Genomic DNA, 18,349 nt, shown 5'->3' with positions numbered 1-18,349 from the left:
TAATTGTGAAATGAAATTATAGGCAACCAAGTACATATTTTTGCATCAGTGGAAACTTAATTCTCCATATATATGTTGAAAATGATGTGCACATTGTTTTGAGGGATCATAAGTTAACGAAAGGAATGTTTTTATACTTTTGGAAACGTATTTTATTTGCTTTCCTGTTGAGGGTTTGATGAGAATACTGCTCTCTCTACTGTCTTGTTTGGTAAGTCCAAAACCCCAAAATACTCACTATTAAATGATAATAAACAGAGGAAAGCAGGATATATACACATTTAAGGGGTTGTAAACTAAATATTTTGCATGAAAAATTACTTTGTCAATTAAACATTGACAAAATAGTTGGTAATAATTGTAGCAGTTTAAAATTTGACCCATTTTTATTCGGTTTTTTGTATTCTTTCAAGGACTGGTCAAAACATGTTGTGGAAGAAGTATATTGACATGTTTTCCTTTTGAACAAACTAAATTCTTGAAAAATCTCATTGGAAGTTATAAGGAAAATATAGACTTTGCGTTTGCAAATGCACTTACTGAGTGGTATACTGAAAAAACAAATAACACACCTTAACCTACACATGCATCATTACCAGCAGGGATAACACATTTAAGCAGCTGCTGTTCCTGTTGTCAGTGACTCACCAGTTTCTTAACATAGCAGAGATCCCCCTGCTGGCCGCCCTCAGCACTGCACGCCATGCCAAAGACAAGTGTGTCTGTGTGTGTCAGTGTGCATGTTCATGAAACGCCCTGCAGGCAGTGTAGTCTGATGGGAACATCTGAGCAGCAGAAGTCAATGACTAACTGTCTCCCCTGCTTCAGCGCGACGTAAGAGGGACCTCGAGCAATTCACTTCACCTCAGATGCTCCGTTGTGTTCAGGAAGCTGAGCACTGCAGTATGACACTGACTCGGAAGCAGACTCATTTCACCTCGATTCCCAACATTTTTCATAACTAATCCTTTTCCTATTTTAGGATGGGACAAGCACTCATACGGTTACCACGGAGATGACGGCCACTCCTTTTGCTCCTCCGGGACCGGCCAACCGTACGGCCCGACGTTCACCACAGGGGACGTGATTGGCTGCTGCGTTAACCTCATCAACAACACATGCTTTTACACCAAAAACGGCATCAGTTTAGGTTTGTGAACTTGGATTTCCTTTGTGTGATACAGGAATGCATTGTTTGTTATTTACCGCATCATTTATAGCTGGAAATCATTGAATATTCTATAACCTTTTGTCCTTTTTGTCCCTTAGGTGTAGCCTTCACAGACCTTCCTGTAAGTATCACTAAATGTGCATCATTTTTTAAATGCCTTCTTAAATCTACTAGGGCTCTCTTTTACTATCAAACTTCCTTTTGCTTTACTTTTATTGACATATTATATCAGTAAGCTCCACCATTGCCTTGGGAGCCATTAAGATACTCTGTTTTGTTTGTTTTTGGAGAAAATGTTTTAGAAAAATATGCAGTCTTTGACTTTCATTCAACACATTACACTTATTTGATGATGCCAAACCTATATGGTCCTTGACCATTCCTGTTACGGTAGTGACTTACAAACTGTAACATTATAGTTTCAGCCAGGTTTGTATGCCTGCTGTATATTGGCAGTTGGGTTGGAAAACAACCTTTTTCTGTCCAGTGGCCGCACTAACTGGAACATTCCTCTGAACAAAAACAACAACAACCCACAACCACTTGAACTGTTTTACCAGCCAAATAGGTTTTAAGAAAATAACTCAAAATCCCAGTTGGCTGCTGGCCACATGCTGCTAGGGCAGATGGAGTTAGCAACCACTGTCGGAACTAAACGGCATTCAAACAGATGATGGTGTTCATATCATTTGGTGGTTTTTTGATATGCCGAAAAGACAAAGTCCAACTGAACCCTATGATCTAATGATAGCCTGATATAAAGACAGCGTTGTTGGCCAGTTTACCCAATGACCGTTTTCCATTACAGGAACAAGCCGTGACCTAAGGCTAATCACAATCAATGCTTACACTTGTGAGGCATAGGTATGAAGTATATGTTACAAACCAGGATGTTTCCAAAATCAATAAAAAGGTGACAGTGTACTGTATTGTTTAGTATCCCAGTTGGAGCTGTAGGTAAACAAACAACTCCACCATGAACTAATGACTAGCATGCAGTTTGTAACTGTCTCCATGTTCTCTAACTTTATCCTTTTATTTGTCTGGTGTACAATGTTATACTTGTATGCTATCCAGTATTTAATAGACTGGGTTAGGGTTAGCATTTTAGGGTGAAAAACACGGATTTGGCAGCTTAAAAATCCGGCTTTCTCACTTAGACGTTGGTACATTCACCTAGATGTTTGGTGTGCTGTAGCCGTTATGGAGCACTGCAAAGAAATGTGCAGCCCTTGTTAACCCATCACAGCCCCATTCATTTCCAATGGGCTCCCCAAAGATAAGTCAGATGTTGAAGTTGTATTTAGTTGGCGGTGTGCTTAGGGCTTTCTTTTGGCCTCCAGGTGGTGCTTTAAGGGCATTCCCTTGAAATTACAACATTGTAAGTTTTAAACTTTATAACCTGCATTTTTGTTTATCTTTAATACCCCCTAGCCCAACCTGTACCCCACTGTGGGGCTCCAAACTCCGGGTGAGATCGTAGACGCAAACTTTGGCCAGCAGCCGTTTGTCTACGACATCGAGGACTACATGAGCGAATGGCGGGCGAAGATCCATGGCATGATCGCTCGCTTCCCCATAGGAGAGAGGCTGGGGGAGTGGCAGGCTGTCCTGCAGAAGTGAGGTTACACACCTCCACACATACAGGCTTCTTTTGACTTTTATTCCTACTTCTGCTACCTTTGAAGTACAAATCTATGTTATTGATTGTGTCTGTACTCCAACATCAAAACATGTGGATCAGACTTGAATTTAACGTTTCAAATATTTCTTTTAGAAAATCTGCATTGCTGATTATTTTTGATCAACATTAAAGAAAAATGTGTTTGTTTTATTAAGGACACACTGTTTTGAGTGATGCTACAGCAATACATTTGAAAGCAATAATTGTTATAAGTTAACATTGTTGCATCTGAAAAGGGTTCATTTTACACAAAATACTTCTGAAACATTACAACATGTTTCTTTACTTAAGCCTTAAATCTTATTCCTCTGTGCCGTCGAGCTACATTGTTTTCCAAACACTATTCAAATCACATTGCGGTTTTACTGGGTGAAATGTTCCTTTATTAACGTAAAGATGAGCACTGGAGTTTTCTGCATGATGCAAATTCTCACTCGACCGCCACATTTGGAATAATCTACTGGAGGAAAAAGGCACCAACAAATGCATCACTGATGTTTGAGTAAGGTTTGTTAAAAACTTCAGTCCCCAGCTGTTGGAAATAAGTGCTTTTTTTTGAATGAATAAACCATATGTGTACCTGTTCTTAGAGATGTGTCCTCAGGAAGAACACCTTGACCATATGAACAAAGAATCATCACAATTATCCTTTAAAAAAAGGCAACCTTTAAATGATTTGTCCCTGACTTGCCTCCAGTATGGTGTCTAGTTACCTGGTGCATCATGGGTACTGTGCCACCGCAACAGCCTTTGCCAGAGCCACGGAGACCCTGATACAAGAGGACCAGACATCTATAAAGAACAGACAGAGTGAGTTAACAAACCAAATACGCACATATTTTATATTTACATATTTTATATTTACATTTGTATACGACTAGTTGCAATGATCACATCCAGTATTTATTACAGCACCTAGCATTACAAAGAGTAGACTAAAATGGTAAGTCACTCGTCATTTTGAAACAAACAACGTCCAGAATTAGACACTGATTGTCCACTTATGACCTCTATGAATGACACACTGACCTCTGTGAACATGGTTCCACTTGATCAATATGCTGTAAATAGAGCCCTGTTTCTTTTGTCTCATAGGAATACAGAAGCTGGTGCTGGCAGGACGGGTGGGCGAAGCCATCGAGGCTACTCAGCAGCTTTATCCAGGCCTGTTGGAACACAACCCTAACCTACTCTTCATGTTGAAGTAAGTCAGAGCTGTTAAAAGATAAATATTCAATGCCGGTCAAAGATGCTGCGTCATGACTAATCTGTATCGGGGAACACTGATCGTCTACCTTCACCGATGGAGTGGTGCAGTGATGACGTCTTTGTGTAGGCCAACACGCAAAGTTAGCATCGCACGTGATCAGTAGACGGAAAGCAATGGATAGAATAAGAGCTATGGTAAACGGACAATTATCATACTTACATATTTTTTTCAGCAGGAACATATTAACACCACTTTTATGATTTTTGAAGCTTAAATACAAAAGTAAAAAACCTTACTTTTACAACCATAAACAAACCACACCACGGTCACATGGCTGCGCATCACCACCTCTAAGAGACGTTTAGTCGTCTCAATTATTCACTTGTTAGCAACCGCTGTTTTTACGACACATAGAAGTTGAAGACATCGGGGGTATTTATTGGCCCTTGTTTATATCATAGAAGACAAATCTCTAAGCCGGTGGTAACCATGGATCTTTTTCAAGTGTCTAAAGAACAACTTGACTTCCAGACAAGGGAAATTGCATAATAAAATGCTAACTCCCGTCCCGGTTGTGAGACTCCGTCCTGCTCCACTCGATGCTGCTGTGGATGTATATTTCTGTTAAACGCTGTTGATAAAGAAATACAATTAACACCGGTCCACCTTCCTTCCTAGGTGTCGCCAGTTTGTGGAGATGGTGAACGGTACAGACGGCGAGGTCCGCTGCTTGCCCATCCGCTCCCCAAAGTCCCAGGACAGTTACCCCGGCTCCCCCAGCCTCAGCCCCCACCACGGAGCCAGCAACACACACCTAAACACCGGAGGTACACACACTTTGTATTCTTAATCTCTGTCCTCTTTGAAGAGCAACGCATAGAAACTTTACATTTAGATATAAAGACAACAAAAGAAGAGTAGATAACTTTTTAGATAAATAGATAAGAAAGGCTTTTATTGACTAGGTTTGACCAGACATGTCATTTTGTACAAAAACTAACTCATTCTTTTAGACGGGTTTCTTTTTTGACAACAACAAAAACATGCCTTATTATTTCTTACATTTCGATAGCAGTTTTTTGTCTATGCATGTAATGGAAATAGTAAAGAAAGTAGAAACAAACCCATCTTTAAATTAAATTGAATTATAATAAAATACCTACAAACAATATACATAATATCTTAGAAAGATCATTCCAATCGAAGAAGTACACATGCAGGGTACAAAAGATAAGTAGCAACTGTATAAAAGTAAGTTGCTTTTTAATTATAAAAAAGGAGATCTTGCACAGTATTATTTCACTAAAGTGTAGCAGCCAGTAATACTATTGATCAATAGTATTATATTGCACATTTGTTATTTGTATTTATTTATAGAAGGACCATGCATACAAAAACATTACTCTCAGCAAAGAGAAGAGATGCAATATGCCAGATTATAGCTAATAGCTAATTTCCATCTGTCGTCCTCAGACAGGTTCATAACAATCAATAAACAAATAATAACATTGCATGATCTCTTTCAGTCAAACAATTTTAAAACCTGATTTAAGTACAGCTCAATAAATTAATACATATTACACTTGAAATACACTTATATATCTCGGTCACATAAGCGTTAGATAGATGGAAATGCCAGTCCCAAATCCCAGTAGCTGAAGGAAATGAGATGTCTTCATTTGACTGTCCCCTACAACACACAGGATCAGACAGCCCAACCTGCAGTAATGGACTGACCCCCCCCAACAAGTCAAAGAGCCACAGTGGCACCGGCAACAGCAGCATCAAATACCCCAGCGTGTCCTCCTCCACCTCCTCTTCCTCCTCCTCCTCCTCCCCTTCCTCCGTCAACTACTCTGAGTCCAACTCCTCCGACTCCACCAAGAGCCAGCCGCACAGCGCCAACAGCACCCAGGAAACCAGGTAGGAAGCCTTTAGAGCATTACTGATGGCATCATTACTCAGTTTATGCTTACAAATAACTACAGATGTAGGTTACAGGATAGTTTATCATCAATAAATCATTACCGCACTCATTTTAAGACGTTAATATGTAATCACTGCGAGCTAATACAAACGTTGGCACTCAGGAACATTGGCACCATCTATGACACGGCACTCAGAGCTTTCCAGACTGATGGGGAAAAGTAGCCACAGCTGTGAGATGGCCCTGTTTCATTATATATACTAATCTCAATACTTTTTTATTTCAATCAGTTTGTCTACCAGATGTCATACATGAAATGATCCATTGCAAAGGCTTCTTGTGGGCTTTATTTATTTTAATTGACACCTTTACCGTAAGGTTCCCGTTATCATGGTTAGTGTAATCGAACTTACATTAAGCCAATAAACATTGTTTATGCCTTGTCAAGGCTCTGCCACAGGTGTATTAGGAAGTAGCACGGCGGCCGAAAGGTGCAAACGCACTGCCACAGCCCAAACACTTCCATCAGGTGAAACACGGAGCCGCTTCAGATGACACCAAAAAACATACATATGCAAATAAAGAATGATCTTCAAGACTTGACGAGACATGCGCAGTGAATGAAAAGTGTAGAATAAACAAAACGCTGCAAACTAGGGCTGTACCCAAATATCCGAATAGTCGTTCGTTGGAGTACTATTCGGGTTTCAATTTCGTTATTCGTTTTTTATTTTTATTTTTTATTTATTGAAATCTCCAATATCAACGTAAGAGCTTGTGCCTCTTCGGGGGGTACTAACACTTAACCATAAACGTTATCGTTTACTTTCTCCGTCTTTATATGTAGGTATTACTTTTTCTCCATTAATCTCCGTCACGTTGCTTCCATAGCAACAACAACTTCCTGTCAACTGCGCTAACTCTCCTTCAAAATAAAAGCCAAGCCAAATTACACTTAAGACATATACAACTGCAACGAAAGTAACACAATGCGATATCCTTTTCAATTTCAAAGAACACAAATTTGGTTACATTAACAAATAACTATAAAACAACAATACTGTAGAATAACAAAATGAATGCCGTGAATACACCGAAATACACGTGTTGAGGCGGTTCGCTACTGATTACCAAGCCCCCCGCAAACTTCTTAACAGGGGTTTCATTTAGACATGTTTTGATGAGGCATCTTATAATATAATTTAAATATTATTTTGTTCATGAACTTTCATCCTCTTAACGCTTTTGTGTGCCATCTTTTGTGTCTCTGTATTTGTGTGTCTGCTGTGTGTGCGTGTCTGTGTACCTGTTGTGTGTGTGTGTGTCTGTGTGTGTGTGTTTGTGAAGTGACAGCGAGATGGAGATTGAAGCAGAGCACTATACCAACGGAGTTGTTGAGGGCTCCTCAGCGCGGATCATGAATGGCACATACAAACACGAAGAGATCCTTCAGCCAGACGACAACAGCATTGGCAATGGGGTCACAGGTAAACACACACACACACACACACACACACACACACACACACACACACACACACACACACACACACACACACACACACACACACACACACACACACACACACACACACACACCCCCCTTACCATATACAGTTTTCTTCCCTTGTTTAAATCGTCTTCATGTGGGAGGCGTGTGGTGCAGTGGGTTGTGCGTTGGTGTTGGGATCAGGGGACCACAGGTTCAAACCCCACTGCAGTCAGCATGTCGTTGTGTCCCTGAGACACGTCACCCCAAAGTGCTCCTGTGGGGTTTGTCCACAGTACTGAGTATGTAAGTCGCTTTGGATAAAAGCGTCTAACAAGTGACATTTAATGTGCTTTGTCGTTTACCCCACCTCATATCATGTTTAAATGCACCTTCCATCAGGATGTGTTTTCTTTAACCCTGTGTGTACTTGTGTGTCTGTTGCCAGCAGATGATGGTTGCAGTAATGGCCGACAGCTCTGTGGAGGGAACCAGGCCGCCACGGAGAGGATGATCCAGTTTGGACGGGAGCTACAGTCGCTCAACGAACAGCTGTGTCGCGAGTATGGCAAGAACACCACACACAAGAAGATGTTACAGGTACACACACGCACACACACACACACACACACACACACACACACACACACACACACACACACACACACACACACACACACACACACACACACTGCACATGCTCACACTTTCATGGAAGAGATTTCCTCTGTTGGCACCAGCTAACATCCTCAGTGCAGCATTCTGTACACGCTGCAGGAATTTGAGAAATGTTTGATTTAGGATGTGCTGTCGTAAAGCAGATAGAGTCCATCTGTAGCATCGCGTGGGTCGGTTCTCTGGAGGTGGAGGAGAGGGCTCGGATGACTTTGGACTGCAGGATGTGTCCTCTGATTCATAAGCAGCCACCCTGAGAACAATGGAGCCTCTGGAAAACAAAAGCTGCAGGGGAATGATAAAGGCTCTGCCAAGGGGACCGTCTGTAGCTGTTTGTTAAACACAGACGTGATAGAGGAATGTTGTAGTTATTGCACAGGGTTGCCAACTGTGGGTACCTGGCTGGAGTGAGATTTTGATATCATGGGTTTAATTACACATATGCGCACTAAATGACTGCTATCGTGTCAGTAGCGGGACCTTAGCATATAGGATATATATACAATATATACAAATACACTATATTGGACACAGACTATAAAGGGAACAAAGTTTCATTCACTAATGAAAGACAAACACATGTTTGTTTCCACTGTTTTATTGTGTGCCTGTCGCGATAAGCAATTAATTGACTTATCGTACGATAAATAAAAATGAACTCGATAAATTTCCATTTACATGAGGATGTGACTAGCAGCTTGAAAGGATGTACTTGAACATCTATCACAACAAACATGGCCCTGTTCTTGTTTGGTTTTCTGCTACTGTTCTGCTGAACCTCAACTTGGAAAGACTCCATACCAAGTGACGGATTAAGAAAATACATGTAATTAGATTAAACTGTATTCCCCAACAGTTGCATAATATAAATACATAATCAGATTGAATCAAGTGAAATTAGTGCTTTTTTTAGTGTATTAAACTAAAACAGCATTTGTAACTAATACTATTCCATCGGCCTTGCTGCTAAATTGAATCTGATTCAATAGTCCTGTTAATTGGCTGTAGTTGCTGTGGTCTTTCCTTTTGAAAATGTTACAGTTGGTTAACCCTCCTGTTGTGTTCGTTCCCCGCCCTTACTTTGGTGTTAGTGGTCAAATGTGACCGGTCCTGTTTTAACTGCTATTACATTAACACAACAACCATTAATCATCACCACATTTCATTTAACACCCTTTCAAACTGTGCATATTGTATCAGACTACTGGCATACATGAACAACTGCAGTAAATGTGTGTGTGTGTGTGTGTGTGTGTGTGTGTGTGTGTGTGTGTGTGTGTGTGTGTGTGTGCGTGTGCGTGTACAAAGTTGACTAAATCATCATGCAATCGAATGTAAAGCAAAAAAGTTATGATTGATGAAAGTAGTAAATCGGTCAGATTTGACCCGAACACAACAGGAGGGTTAAAACAATATGTGTTTCACTGTGGCTTCTCTGAATCCATACCATGTAGAAAGAGCATGTTCTGTTTCTTGTAACAATTAGCAGATTTTAACTCCGCTTTGTGAGCCATATTGTCTTGTTGGTCACTGCTGTCATGCCCACTGGGTGGCAGCGTTGCTTCAAATAAAGCTAGGTTCAACTTTTGAAACATTTAAATTTCGGGCCGCCATATAGCTCACTTGGTAGAGGTCGCGGCGCATATACTGGGCATGGCCTCCAAGCGGATTGGGTTTGAATCAGGCTCGGGACCATTTACCATCGGGACCATTGTCATCCGCTCCGTCTCCACGTTTCAAATCGATGTCTAATAGTCGAGAAATTAGGTCCAATTTAGGACACGAGATTCCTGCCTTTAATGTAAGCAGATATCTGTTTGCTGCCTCTTTTGCATTCCCCCAATCATTTACAACATCGGGGTTTTTCACTGGCAAATGAATGTGTTGAACTTCAGGATCTATATGCCAGATGGCACATTTGGGATTCTAGAAAACCAAAACAGTGAGCTTAAAGAGGCTCAAATATGCTGCTAAAGACTAAACCGTGTAAGCAACTGGCAATGACATGTAGTGAAATTAGACTTAGGCCTGAATGACATTATAAACTCGATTTAGGAAGCTGCATAATGTATCATTCAGATCTTCTAATGAATTTATTTTAGAAGTACCGAAAGTATTACACAAGAAATCTGGGGAGGCTGCTTTTTGTTTGTCTGGCCCCAAACTGTGGAACAGCATCCCATTGGATCTTCGAACAGCAAACTCCACGACCTATCTTTTTAATTGATTTCAGGTTTATCACTGTTCATGTTTTATTGTTTTATGGTTCTGTGATATAACTATTTGCTTGTTTATAACGTTTTTTCTTATGTTCCTCCATCTTTATTTTGTATCTATAAAGCATTTTGGGCTGCATCTTGTGTGCTATATAAATAATGTTTATAATTATAACAATGATGTCTGTCTGTAGGATGCATTCAGCCTGCTAGCGTACTCGGACCCCTGGAGCTGCCCGGTGGGCCAGCAGTTAGACCCCACCCAGAGAGAAACCCTCTGCTCCGCACTCAACAGCGCCATACTGGGTAAACAGCCAACACTGATGCATACTGGGGGTAGTTCACTGTAAATGGACATCCTAACCAACACCAATAACTATACATATGTTGTTTCAAAGATGTACGAACCAACTTGAGAACAATTTAAAAACGTCCATGTTGATACATACAGATACAACATTTTTTAACTTGATTTTGAATCTTATCGTTATTAATAATAATAAGAATAAGGAAACAGTTTAAAATAACTCAAGGAGAGAGAGATGCTGCTGAAGAACACTTTCTGTGCCTTCATAGAGTTCTTATTAGACCCTCCAGAAAAACGCGGGCAAAAACCCTTGATTATGCGATCAAACATGCGGTTTCATGTGATTTTATGCGGTGAAATATGCAGAAAGTTGCGGGAAAAATCAATATTGGGCCGTCTTATTTATTTATTCTCTCTCACACACAACCTGCCACCAACGTTAAACCCCTTTACTATTCAATTAAACACATTCAATGTGTATTTATTGTAAAAGCAATTGTGCTATTTTAATCACACTCTCTCACACACACACACACACACACACACACACACACACACACACACACACACACACACACACACACACACACACACACACACACTTACTTCTCCGCCTCATTCTGTTTTCATTTACTCGTTCGTTATCTGACCAGCTTCAGTCTTGTAGGCTACTCACTTCGTTTCTTGTAGCCCTCGAAAGCGTTTTGGAGGTCGATGCCTCGGTGAACGTGAGTTGTTTGGCTTTCTTGTCCGCAGCAGCAGAAAGCATGTTCGAATGTTTGAGTGAATCAAAGTGGGTCGTCACCGTCGATGTTCTCTTATGCTCCAACACAGTTGCACGGGGTGCAGAATAGTTTCCCCCCACTTTCGTGCAAGACATCGGGGTACTGCTTTGCCCGGTCTTTAGCAGAAATGTTCGTCGGTAAATGAGATGGATTCGATTTTTTCATCTTGGTGTTTTCTCTCTCGTGTGAGCTCCACACGTTCACTCTACGGTGTTGTCTACGTCGTCGTCGTCGTCATCATCATCATCATCATTATCACTTCCCGTCAAGACGAGTTAACTTTTTCCCCCTCAACTTTGTGTGGAAAAATGCGGGGGTTTTGCGGCCTTTTGATAAATATGCGGCCTTTTAAAAATCTGCGCCATTTTGCTGATTATGCGGTAAATTCTGCGATCGCAGAATCGCGTTTTTCTGGAGGGTCTACTTAGTTACAAACATGAGTTATTATTATCTGACGTTAAATCATTAATCAATTATTATCATCCTGTGATTATGATGTAAATACTGTAGCTGTGTATGAGGGTCATTCAACTTGCTTACATGACCCAATGTTTAACGTCTCAAGGTGACAGTGCTGAAAACACAGCTGGTGCATGCATCATTTGCTTGTTGCCACTCAAAACAGAATGTTATTGTACATACTTGAGGATGCTCTCATCAGTATATAGTTATCTTTAAAGTTATTCTTGTTCTTGTGGATTGCCTCTTACACTGTGATATTGTTATAGCCATGTGGCAGAAAGAGAGCAACCCCTTGACATTATCTCTGCCTTCTAACATGGAGTCTCTAATACCCGGCCCACACACTTGATGCATCATTGTGACTTATGTGCTGCACCTGTTCCCGCCTGACTGTGTTTCTCTGCTCTAGAGTCCCAAAACCTGCCGAAGCAGCCTCCACTGATGTTAGCGCTCGGCCAGGCCACAGAGTGTGTTCAGCTCATGGCCAGAGTCCGCTCTGGCTCCTGCTCATTCGCCAGAGTAGACAACTTTTTGCACTAGCCCAGGTCCAGGTGAGCAAGTGTATGTGAGATAAGACCACAGACAATACATGTTTCTGACACAATACCTTATTTTCTGTTTTTCTGATGGGTCATGCTAACTTTGCATTCCCCATCCCCAAGACAACCAGTTTTTTGTAAAGAGGCACAAGACACCTAAAACCTTCGAGTTAGACCTACATTTTACAAAAAAACATTCCAAACACTAAACAGTCCAACTGAAAGTAAACTCATAAATAAGCTCCTCGATTAGCTAATGTAGCTAACTGCTGAGCAATTAGCCTCCTGAAACTGACCAGCTGACCAAACTAGTTATTCTTCTGCAGGGAAGTCAGCTGGCTAATGCTAATTCAAACAGCTAGTGTTTGCCCATAGTTTAAGCTAATCTTAGCTCAATGGCTTTATGGAAGTTAAATGACTGAATAACTGTGTCCACATGCCGCTGTTAAGATGGTGTAACATTAAATACAAATGTTGTGTTTATACTTATACTTCCACTAATACAGTGGAAGTATAAGTATATTGTGGTGATAAGAGGCTTTACTAATAATCCTAATTAATTTGCTGAATCACAGCGACACAGCCTCGCAAGTGTAAACCGGTACAGAACAGATAGCTTGGTTAGTCCTGAAGTGGATCTGGACAACACCCTCTCACTCCCTAAACGTCCAGGAGCGACGCTCGGTCAGGGTCCCGTGGCGTGCAGGTGGGACGCGCCGAGGCTCCTTCAGCGTCATAAAGGGACGCAAAGAGCTTTCAACTGATTGCAATGTATTCCCATCGGCGGCGGTATTTGGCGCTCATGGAAGCACCGCACCCGTTTATGTCGGCAGCTCTTAAAGGCAATGTGAGCGTCCATTCCCATTGGATAACGGAGAATTGTACACCCGGAAGTAAGTATTCTCCTTACTGTCGATTGATTTGACAGTGATATCTGCACTACTCATCAACTCAAAAACACCAGATTACCTTTGTTAATTAAACGACATTGATAGGTTTAAATTGTGTGCAATGCTTTTGTGTTTTTCCCCTTCGATTCTGAGAAACAACTTGTTTTCTCTGACATGTGGAGCGCCAAAGAGACTACACTACCCACAATCCCCAGCTATTGTTGTGACGACACCTGTCCGCTTTGTGACAAACCCTGTGATTAATCTTCAAGCTCTGTGATTGGATGTTGGAGTGGCAGTGCGCCAAGGTTACGCCGAGCGTCAAGCTCTTTGAAATGGAACGAAACCACGCCAGACTATTCAAAACTGGACTTGAACGCCCCCCGAGAACTACACATGCTGGCTATTGTGTTACGCAACATGTTCTCTATGGCACGTCTGTCTCTACTGGGAATTGTAGTTTTAAAAGAAGTTTTCGTTTTCCCCAAAATTAGAAGTTGACAGTATTAAACTGTGCACAGCCCTGGAGGTTTAGGCGATAGGAAACACATTGGTGTGTACACATGTAAAACATGTAATTACCAAATGGGTGAACATCGCTTGTCTCCATAATGCGCAGCATTAATATATACCCACATGACAGCTCATTGTTACTTTGTAATTCTACTCCACTACAATTCAGACGTTAACCTGGTATTTTTACTCCACTGCATTTATTTTAGTTACTTTGCAGATTCTGATTAATGATGTGAAATATAAACAACCCTTAAAGCAGACTTTAGTTACGCCTGAGTAAAATTCAGGGAAGGTGATTGTCAAGTGCCAACAATCAGGAGAGATATTTGATAGTTGGTGCTTGAGAAGACTAAACATGTATCTGCAGATCTTTATAAAGTATATTCATTACTCGTTATTCTCTACTAATAGTTCATTAAAGACTATATATTATGGCTATTTTGCACATCCCTTTCAAGATTGTCAAAGGTTTATTGACATATCACACACAACTATGGTGTAGTTATGCAATGAATGAACAACTTGGGTCACAGGTCCCTCAACAGTGCATTACAAACATCTATCAATATGTGTGTACCTCCACCATTAAACTGTCATATTCTGCACATTTCTTATTCTATCTACATACATAAGAGTATAATTAATGTGTATAATATCAGTTAAAATAAGTGCTTCAACATAGTTAACATTGCAGGAAAGCAATATATTAGACGTTAAGTACTTTGTCAGGCTTAATATTTATCTGTAGATAGATACCCCCAAAGCTTTTTTCTTATTTAAAAGAAGACCTTAACCTAAAGTATTCTTAAATGTGTTAATAAAGGTTAATTAGTTTGTCTGTTTTTCACATCCTCCTATTAATATCTTTGTACATCCTGCACTAAACTGTTTTATTGTAGAGATCACTTAGTATCTTCCTGATTTTTTTATATTCTATACTTCTATCACAGACCTTCTACTTTCCCCTTATGAAAGAATATACTCTTCATATTTTTTTCATCAAATAACATTATTCAACAAAAATAATTCAATAACGTGCTTTAACCACACAAGGTAATAATAATAATAATAATAATATACTAATAATAACTTTGTATTATTAGTGTAGGACACTTATGTATGTATAACATCTGAAGATGTGTAGTTGTATGCATGTTTTCACATCATTTCACAGGATATTGCTATACTATTTCACATGCTTTACTTCTACACATTAATATCTGATTTGTAAACCATCACAGACAGAAAGGTATATCCGTCATTTAACGGTAAGCTATTGAAATTGTGATTCCATAGATGTGTCTCCCATCACCCAAACCCCCTGACTCCCTCAACTCAGTATTTACATTCTGATATTCAAAGAAAATCAGTAATATCTTTAAAAACGTGCATTGCGGCTAAACCATCCAATCAGCGAGCTGAGGATCTTTCCTACGTCTGCTTCCGGTATCGTTCCTGTGATGAGAGTTCACATGTATGCTACATTGAAGGGTGGAACTCACTACACATCTTCAGAAACATCATTTGCTTCAGATATAACTCATAGCAAATAAAGTATAAAAATATAAGTAATAAAAAGATAAAACACTGGCATGTAATTTACGTTAGAATAAATAGAATGGTTTTGAATAATAGATGAGAGTAAAATCTACGTCACTTTACAGCCCCGCCCACTTTTGGGGAAGCCAGCGCTGTCATTTGAACGGCGATCAAGCCTGAAGCCACAGAGCTCTTCTTTACTGTCCTTTCTTCTTAGAGGAAGTTCAGAAACACGTAACTCTGGATTTGTTTTAATGTTTGAGGTGCAATAAACGACACAGCAGCTTTTCGGCATTTTGAAACTATTATGTTCTGCCTCGCTCATGAGAGTAACAGCTGGCCAAATTACAGCCTCGCCTACTGATTTCAAATGTGTGCTCTAAAATGATATTTATAAATGACTATTATCATTATTATAAGCAAGACAATAAATGGCAAAGATATGTAGAAAATAAACGTCTTTAAGATACGTTCATAACAAACGTAACATGGGAGAAAATATGTTTCTAGCTAAACGTAATTGAGAATGCAGTTTAGTTCTGTGGGAACGTAATTTTTAGGAGACAGGGTTGGACTTTTTTTGTATGAATTTATGTTTCATCCAATCACAGAGCTTGTTGACTTATCACGAGGTTTGTCAAAGCGGACAGGCGTTGTCACAACAATAGCTGGGGATTGTTGGTAGTGTAATCATTTCTCCGAATCGAAGGGGAAAAACACAAAAGCATTGCACACAATTTAAACCTATCAATGTCGTTTAATTAACAAAGGTAATCTGGTGTTGATGAGTAGTGCAGATATCACTGTCAAATCAATCGACAGTAAGGAGAATACTTACTTCCGGGTGTACAATTCTCCGTTATCCAATGGGAATGGACGCTCACATTGCCTTTAAGAGCTGCCGACATAAACGGGTGCGGTGCTTCCATGAGCGCCAAATCCCGCCGCCGATGGGAATACATTGCAATCAGTTGAAAGCTCTTTGCGTCCCTTTATGACGCTGAAGGAGCCTCGGCGCGTCCCACCTGCACGCCGCGGGACCCTGACCAAGCGTCGCTCCTGGAACGGAGCTATAGTAGCTAATCCATGGTTTGTTATCCATTCTCTGGTACACCTTTTTTCTCCCAGGATTACATTTCCTGTATCTCTACAAGAGAGGTGGCACGTGCAAAGTTAACATGATCCATAGAAAGGGTTGCCAAAATTAAGATAATAAGATCCAATTAAAAGATATCATACTTTTGTGTTGTATTTTCTGAGGGACATACTGAATGACCTTTGGCTTTTGAGCATCCTGTATCGAAGCATTTGGAAAAGTAAAGGGTGTAACAGTCCCCGTTTATTATTTTTCTACGGAAACATTTCTCAATGCAATAATTAAAAAAATGTAAATAACTTAAACATTGGTCATACAGTATTAGTCAAATGAATATCTTCAAAATGAAATACAAACCCACATCTATGCTGAGCATGAACATGAACTCAAGCTGTTTTAATCATGTTACATCATTCATTACCCTGCTTAGATGACTACCCGTCTCTCCACAGGTTAATGTTAAGTAGCACTGAGAGAAGGCATGTCCTGCAGGTAGTTGTCATGGCGACGGAGGAGAGAGCATGCGTGTGATTGGTGTGTTTGGCTTTCCATCAGACCAAGCCAGCGGCACCGACAGAGGAGAGGCGAGCGGGAGAGAAGAAGGCTTCCTTTTAATTTAGTATTATCAAATAAAGAAATGTGTGACACTATTTAAAGATAATTAATTATTATTCTGTTTATCTAGCCATTTTTATAGTTCTTTTTTGTCAGATTGTTGTGCTCATCCTCGACAAAACAAATTGTTAATCCCTTTTTTCATTTTTCTTCTGTTTTATCGGGTGGATTTTTGATTTCCTACGGTCAGTATTTTATTCAATTTTGTGTTGTTCACCATATCACAAACCACAATACACACATCTCGTTACTGCGGTAACCCCCACAATTGTAGGTCAACAGTTCCTGAGGCATATTAACCTCATCTTTGATACAGAAGACAGACGCTGAACCCTTTATCCTTCCAAAATACTTGAAGCAATGATGTCTTGTATTACATCCAGCAGTAGCCAGCATGAAAACACACTTGATTGTGTGGAGATGCTGAAAGAAAAAGAAAATAGACTGATGTCTGACACACAGGCCCCTCAATTATTCCAGAGGTTCAAAAAGAATGGCTTGCATCCTGTGTAAAACAACTGGATTGAAGGACCTCTGTAGAGAAAAACACTGCCAGTAACAAGGGGAGCATTTTAAGGACAGGATTACATTGGAATATTAGAGGTGTTGAAGTCTTAATTTTACTGTAACGACCAGAGCATCGACCAATCAGTGATGTGATTGCAGGTGGCAGAGCTCAGCGTCAGCTGCAGCTACAACACCTGCTCAAGATCCAATGTAACACTATTATCAGGTTCGCCTTCATGCCAGCAGAAAGAAAATCAGGTTCAAAAGTAGACTGAAGCGCAGGGTGTGGACGGCCAAAAGTCAAGTCCCCCCCCCCAAGGATTTTCATTACAATATTCTTATTTTCTTTCTATTTTATTTGGTTGGCCTCCGCCTGACCTGCTCTGTACATGTGCTGTAGCAATTATAGTTTAAAAACAAAGAGGAAAAATAATTTGCCAAATTCATTTTAGGGTGATAATTGGGATAATTAAGTAATTTCATTTATTTAATTAGGATGATTGAGCGGACACCTCTCAAAGGTTGTTTAAGGTGTTGAACCAATCATGTTGTTCACACAGAAACCTCCATTTGTCTATCAACCATAAGCTTAACGTGATTATGCCGTGCCTATTACTGGACAGGCGGTAAGTTCATTTATGAAGCCCAAAGGTGTGTCCAAGAGTGCCTTTGTAAAGTGCTTTACAAAAAATGAAAGACATTAAGAAAATGGCATTTAAAA

At 40.2% G+C, this 18,349-nt stretch overlaps 1 protein-coding gene across 4 annotated transcripts in view; it reads left to right on the top strand.

Moving 5' to 3' along the window:
• The window catches only part of ranbp10 (RAN binding protein 10), a 60,847-nt gene extending 43,691 nt beyond the window's left edge, over nucleotides 1-17,156 (top strand). The window contains exons 4-15 of one of the 4 annotated variants that reach the window (XM_034085164.2): nucleotides 983-1,150; nucleotides 1,270-1,292; nucleotides 2,606-2,790; nucleotides 3,553-3,665; nucleotides 3,951-4,059; nucleotides 4,744-4,892; nucleotides 5,769-5,988; nucleotides 7,346-7,479; nucleotides 7,930-8,081; nucleotides 10,567-10,678; nucleotides 12,336-12,477; nucleotides 16,959-17,156. In XM_034085164.2, coding sequence (XP_033941055.1) covers nucleotides 983-1,150; nucleotides 1,270-1,292; nucleotides 2,606-2,790; nucleotides 3,553-3,665; nucleotides 3,951-4,059; nucleotides 4,744-4,892; nucleotides 5,769-5,988; nucleotides 7,346-7,479; nucleotides 7,930-8,081; nucleotides 10,567-10,678; nucleotides 12,336-12,466 — 1,496 coding nt within the window. In that variant the 3' untranslated portion in view covers nucleotides 12,467-12,477; nucleotides 16,959-17,156. Of the gene's footprint in view, nucleotides 1-982; nucleotides 1,151-1,269; nucleotides 1,293-2,605; nucleotides 2,791-3,552; nucleotides 3,666-3,950; nucleotides 4,060-4,743; nucleotides 4,893-5,768; nucleotides 5,989-7,339; nucleotides 7,480-7,929; nucleotides 8,082-10,566; nucleotides 10,679-12,335; nucleotides 12,478-16,958 lie in introns of all 4 variants that reach the window. The other 3 variants (XM_034085162.2, XM_034085161.2, XM_034085160.2) reach the window with 3 other exon arrangements.
• The last annotated feature ends 1,193 nt before the right edge of the window (nucleotides 17,157-18,349 follow it).

Source organism: Pseudochaenichthys georgianus, chromosome 6 (genome assembly GCF_902827115.2).
Source record: "Pseudochaenichthys georgianus chromosome 6, fPseGeo1.2, whole genome shotgun sequence".
Taxonomy (NCBI): domain Eukaryota; kingdom Metazoa; phylum Chordata; class Actinopteri; order Perciformes; family Channichthyidae; genus Pseudochaenichthys; species Pseudochaenichthys georgianus.
The sequence above is the reverse complement of the archived record's forward strand: the minus strand, read 5'-3'. Positions and strand labels throughout refer to the sequence as shown.